We start from the raw sequence: 6,359 nt of genomic DNA, 5'->3' as shown, positions 1-6,359 counted from the left end.
GGAGGTTGTTTTTTAATTTTGCAATTAAGAAGCTACCAAAAATTCTTAGTATAAAACCCATAATTTTTTGTAAAGGGACACATCTGCAGTTTTCTATTTTATCTCTTAATTTTCTTAACTAATCATTTTAAAAAAAAAAACATTAAAAGTTAAAAACGACTGATTATCCAAATCAATTATATATTATAATATTTTATTACAACAATTATTTATAATTAATAGGGATGCGTGCCTTTGCAACAACCATTCTCTCTCTCTCTTTCCACCATCTCTCGAAAATCCATCTCCTATATTCCCTCCCCCTCTCTTTCTGCAATCTTTAAATCAAATCCGTCAAACTTTATTTGCAAATTTCGAGTTTCGATTTTCTCTCTCCTCTCACTTCTTTCCTCTCTTTCTCTGCAAACTACCAACAATCAAGAACACGCCGAAGAAGAAGGGAGATAGAGAGTTCTTCATCATCAAATGTCTCAAGAACATCAAATTAGATATAGGAAACCCAGAAATCACACAGATCCAATCCAACCCACACGCCCTAAATTCACAATTTCATCTCTACTCTCAACAGTTACCCCCGCCACCGATGACTCCCCCATCTCCGACACCACTACCAAGAAGAAATACTTCACATCTACAAGATTTAGGGGGTTGGGATGCACTGCTCCGGCGCAAGTGTCGGTGCCGACAATGATAAGGACGTCCGCGAATTGGGAAGGGAAGAAGGTGAGGAAGAAGAAACCGAAAAAGAACAAGAATTGTATTTCTTCAAGTAATGAACCCAGTGGTGATGGTGTTGGGTTGGTACTTTCGTCTACAAACAATAGTCCCCCTCCGGCGCCGGTGCCGGCGATAGCAAGTTCATCGTCTTGTTTGGTTGTTCCTGATGTTTGGTGTGGCCCTGGGATTGGGTTGTCAACAGATGCTGCTTCAGTGGACTGTGTTGTATCGAGAAGGGTAGTTTCCGGTAGAGGGAAAGTCGATGGTGAAAAGATCAATCTACGAGAGGTATGCTTGTTCATGATGTATTCTTATTGTTTTCAATTTCATGAACTCGATTTCAATTTTGGTTTTAAAGACGATTTTGATGGATTATTAATTGTGGTGGCAGCGAGGTGGAAGGAGAATGGTGCATCCTGAAGAACTCCCATTTTTTGATACCGATTCTGGAATCCCACACCATCGATTTGATGTATTCGGAGCTCGACATCATCGCCATGTTAGACATCGGTCTCCTGAAGGCCTTGCTGAGGTTTGCTCATAGATTTGACAGTTGTTTGTGCTTTCAATAACTAATTGTAAGGGGTAAATGCAAAAATTAGCTAACTTACTTTTATTTATTTTGTACTAGAGCATTCTAATCTCATTTCTTTTAATTACAACATTATAGTTTAAAATTTTCCTCCTATTAACATATATTACTTTAAAAAACATTTCCAATTATAACAGTTGCTTTACATGACATTGTTGTAATTTGGTAGAAAAAGTAAGAGTATAATAAGCAAATCAATGAAAATACAACACTAGTTTTTGCATTTATTTCTAATTTTGAAGATATTAAAACTAGTTTTGCACCATTTTAAGTTTGTTTATTGTGTAAAAACGGTGTGTTTGGTTGCAAATGAGTTTGGAAGCGAATTCCGTTGGAATTCAACAGAATTCACAAAATTCTTTCACCGATGGATCTCAAGATTCCACCTTAAAACGCATGGAATTCAATTCCAAATACCCTTTTAAGCCTAGAGTTCTTCACACCAACTAAAAATTTACAAAACCTTTTACAAATTTACAAACTAAACATTAATTTACAATTTTTTTTCTTGGTGTAGATCGTTATGCTCCAAGGTAATTTGCTTATGGGGGGAAGATTCGATCATGATCGATACAGGGACTGGAGGCTTGATGTTGATTCTATGTCTTATGAGGTTTGTTTGTTATTTCCCCTTCGTTACTTAGGACAGCTATGTGTGATATGCATTAGACTGGAACATATAGTCGAAGACAGATGTCAATGACACAAAAATTGCAGTTTTTTGTCCTATCCTAAAAAGGTGGGACCGGGACTTAAAAAACATGAATGTCCTTTTTATTCGGATTATCAAAAATAGCCCTAGAAAACGTGACTAGTCGTTAGTCAGTTCAAACAGTATATTTTATTTTTTACGGTTGAAATAGGAGTTGTTGGAGCTTGGTGACAAGATCGGGTACGTGAGTACGGGTTTAAGAGAAGATGAGATCGGTCGGTGTGTCAGGAAAACCAAACCCCCGGTGGTGTCATCATCTCACGTCCCAAATGAAATGCAATGGAAATGCACCATTTGTCAGGTTTGGTTTATAAAACATTATTCACACATAGTGAATGCTATAATTTTTATTTTGTAACATGGTAATTTTAGATGTTAGTAACAAGATATTGATCACATAAATGGGGATCCAAACATCCCTTTGGTAAGTTAATAATAAGACAAAATGCTTTAATGATGGCGAATGCGAGAAGGGATTTTAGTCTAAGAATCTGACAATTGTAGAAATGGTCGATGGTTGAAGTCACAGTAATCAAATAAATCGCAATATGAGAGTTTCAATATTTACATGACGTTTTTGTACTTTTTACAAAAATAATCTTTTGAGATATCTAAAGTACACCCTTTGGTAAACAACAAAACACGTGCGATATCATCAAGCTGTTTGTAATGATATGATGATGGGCAAATACGTCAATTTTGTTTGAAACTTTCCACCAATAGTGGATTGAATTTCAATCAATTGTGACTTGAAGAAGTTATAGTAAGATTTAAAGCTAAGGGATGGTTTGGTGATTTTTTTTTGAACGTCAAGGCAAGAAAATATATATAGGGGGAAAGTAAGAAACATTAAGAAAAAGAAATTTAAACAAAAGAGTTGTTGCATTTTGGATATTTTGATGATTAATAGTATTAATTAAAAGAAAAAATGAATACGAGTATATGATTTATGAATTGGGTTTGACATTTGACATGACATAACAGGAGGAGTATGAAGGGGAGGATGAGATTGGAAAGTTGGAGTGTGGTCATTTCTATCACGTATACTGTATAAAGCAATGGCTGGGCCAGAAGAAAACATGCCCCATTTGTAAAGTGGCGGTCCAGTCTCGTCAATAGGCTGCCTACTGCCTACTTGCCTAATCCATTTCATTTGTGCATAAAACTACTTTTCGTCTTGTGAACGACAAAAAGAATCATTCATTGTTGGGTTTTTACATTTGTGTTAACATTGTGCTTATCATGAATTTGAATGAAATGTTATTACAAGTAATTTTCGATGTTTTCCATTCTCTCTCTACATTTTTGTCATTGTATTTGTTTTTTTTAATTAGACAAGCTTTTTTTTTTTTTTTTTTGTTTTTGTTTTTGCTTGATCTTCTTTACAAGTTTTCATCATTAAGAGTAAGACACAATGGAATTTAATTTCTTTCTTTGTATAAGCAACTTTTTAAGCCTTTAAGGGCTTAGCACAATTAAGCACTAAAGCGGAAGAACTTCTAAGCACCGCTTCTTACACTACACATTAAAGGAGAAGGACGAAGTGGGAGAGGGAACCTGGTTCATGAAGAGAAAAAGAGAGATCAAAATCACTAGCTTTATAAGTGAAAGCCTCACTCTCTTTATATAGTTACATACTAGATCATAATTCCATACCCTTATTCAAGTCACATGCATAACACTTAACAAGTATGGAGTGTGTAAGAGGGAGTTTGGCAAGCAATCTTACATAAGTCACATGCATAACACTTGACAAGTATGGAATGTGTAAGAGGGAGTTTGGCAAGCAATCTTACATACTCTTTAGGTACTTATGGTTTTGAGAGGAGTAAAAGATTTGATTTTTCCAACTAATCAAATATATTCTCTTAAGTGTAAACCTTTATGTACTTTATATAAATTGACTACTAAAGGTGTAAATACTTGTAGACACCATATTAAATCATACCATATGATTAAATACTAGTTACTCTCTAAAATATTATTTTCATAAAATAATAATTATTCCCTAATTAATTACAAAAGTTAAATATATTTATTAATAATCATATTAATAATAAATGTACCAACTTGATTAAGGTTTGACCCTATACCATCATATGTTATTAGGAAATATAATTCAATAATGACTTTTGAGCTTATATATCCAAAAATCTTACACTTACACAAGATTCATTATGGATTGATATAGATAGTAGTTGACATCTAGCAATGGGCTCCTGTTCATAACAACACTCGAATGAGTGCCTTCTTATCAAAAGTCAATTCCAAGAGCTCAAAGCTACAATTGATGCTTTAAGTAAGTTTATTAGTATTCCATTTGTTCATACATCATGTTTGAGACATGGATCAAATCATTCTCATTTGTCTTCCAACTTTAACTAAGGTGCCTTAGACGTCTAACTCTTAACGCATAAGAGGAAAAATCCCTTCTTGACTACATACACCTCTTGCACAGTTTGTATTGTTCCCAACGATGGCCTTTATAGCTGCATGATTCCGGACCACATTTAATCATGTCAAATCATAATATTTCTCTATATTTAAGTCCCCAATATGTATCTCGGTCAAAGGACATAAAGATATTTACCTTTATCAAACATCACTCATGCCTATGATCTATAAAGTGATTTTGATTTGGTTCATGTCCAATACTTATTGTCTAATCAACTACCTATGAATTTGTTCGCAGCTCTTTGTTATTTTCATCTCCATGAATCAACCAATCCATTCATATTAGTGTTATTTCATAGATGTTACCATAGCTATGAACGACTATGCACATTTAGAATAACCATGTTATTTAAGGATTAAACATGCTAATACATAACACAAATTATTTAATGAAAAGTCTATATCCAATATATCAAGTCCTTACAATATATGTTTCTTATATTGTTTTAATATCTAAATACTAAATTTCAATTAAATATATTCGCTTAGAACACAAGTTACTATAGCTCCAACGTGACTTTCATGAATTAGTTAATGAAGAAACTTTTTTAAGTATATTTGCCAAACTTGATTTGAATAAACTTTGTGAATACTAACATTTTCGGTTTTATTTATATCCCATAAACATAAAAATACTATTGAAAATATTTTAGCTACATAAATATGACTTAGATACCAATACTTGCGTAATAGGATTACTCATAATCATAATTAACTAATCATTTTAAGTATCTTTATATGTGGTTTCCTAAACAATAATGTATTCTGACTCTGTTATACAAGTAAAATGTATGGAAATCTTACCCATGCAACTTTCTTCATTCATAATGAGGACACACCTGATTGTGATTAAGTGTCGTCTCTATCTATTTGGAAGTTTAATGTGATAACCGTCAATTTCCGGTCAAGTCAAAGTCAATTGAAGTCAACAAGTCAAACCGGTCGACTCAATTAGCCCGTGGGTACTAGGGTTTACGTTATGTAATTACTAAACAACTCGCTATTCTAATGAGAGATCATAAATCGAAAAGTTCGTACATCTAGATTTCCTTAACCTAAAACTGTGGAAGGTAACGAACCAAACCAATAAAACATTGTTGCATACTCATTGGGAGTGTGTAAGATCCTTAAACATGACATAATGGGGTTTATGGACCTTGCGTTGCGGAGCCAAACACTCACAAGTGTCTCACACGAAACCTCTCTTAATCGTTTTCATTCTACCTCTCTTTATGCGAAATCTCTCCCAAATCTCTCTTTGTATGAGAAATCTCTCCAAGTATGTCAAATCTCTCCTAAATCTCTCCAAGAATGTGGAATCTCTCTTAAATCTCTCTTTGTATGAGAAATCTCTCCAAGTATGTCAAATCTCTCCCAAATCTCTCCAAGAATGTGGAATCTCTCTAAAATCTCTCTTTGTATGAGAAATCTCTCCAAGTATGTCAAATCTCTCCCAAATCTCTCTCAAAACCTCTTTTGGTTTTTCGTAATCAATTGGGGCGTCCCGACACTTGACTTAGTGAAAAATCATGCGAAACGGGAAGATACCGTGGAAAATAGCCTCTTAGGGCCGGAGTCCTTCTATGGGGATCAAACCCTTCTTGAACCGAAGTCAAAGGAGCCAGGCCGAGGAGACCGCAACCATCCAAAGCCGCAGCCAAGGATACCGCAGTCGTCCAGCCGCAGCGAGCCTCACCTCCTTGACCGCATCAAGACTTCGGACCGCAACCCTTTTTCCTTCAGATCCACCTCCGCGACCAAGACCTCCCTTCGGATGTGGACTGCTGATGACCGAGCCTTAGCGCCTCCGGTCCTGGACTTCGGATTTCTTCATTTTTCACCCGGTTTTCGATCATTTCTCCGTTTTAAGTCTGTTTTTAATCA

The 6,359-nt window shown here is 35.0% G+C and overlaps 1 protein-coding gene across 1 annotated transcript; it reads left to right on the top strand.

Moving 5' to 3' along the window:
* The first annotated feature begins 244 nt into the window (after nt 1-244).
* Nucleotides 245-3,310, top strand: LOC145066295 (RING/U-box superfamily protein). Its single transcript, XM_079013512.1, has 5 exons — nt 245-1,005; nt 1,109-1,249; nt 1,827-1,922; nt 2,173-2,322; nt 3,006-3,310. The coding sequence occupies exons 1-5, from the start codon at nt 466-468 to the stop codon at nt 3,138-3,140; spliced, it is 1,062 nt and encodes a 353-aa protein (XP_078869638.1). The 5' UTR covers nt 245-465; the 3' UTR covers nt 3,141-3,310.
* Nucleotides 3,311-6,359: the final 3,049 nt, after the last annotated feature.

Source organism: Lactuca serriola, chromosome 8 (assembly GCF_051521515.1).
Source record: "Lactuca serriola cultivar US96UC23 chromosome 8, Lser_US96UC23_V15, whole genome shotgun sequence".
Classification (NCBI taxonomy): domain Eukaryota; kingdom Viridiplantae; phylum Streptophyta; class Magnoliopsida; order Asterales; family Asteraceae; genus Lactuca; species Lactuca serriola.
Note: the sequence above shows the minus strand (reverse complement) of the source record. Positions and strands in the feature narration are given on the sequence as shown.

What these genes read in the sequence shown, in the direction of transcription:
- LOC145066295 (XM_079013512.1), top strand. Translation starts at nt 466, where the DNA reads ATGTCTCAAGAACATCAAATTAGATATAGGAAACCCAGAAATCACACA. An exon ending in AAAAGATCAATCTACGAGAG is followed by an intron (nt 1,006 to 1,108) that starts GTATGCTTGTTC and finishes TTGTGGTGGCAG; the next exon opens with CGAGGTGGAAGGAGAATGGT. An exon ending in CTCCTGAAGGCCTTGCTGAG is followed by an intron (nt 1,250 to 1,826) that starts GTTTGCTCATAG and finishes TTCTTGGTGTAG; the next exon opens with ATCGTTATGCTCCAAGGTAA.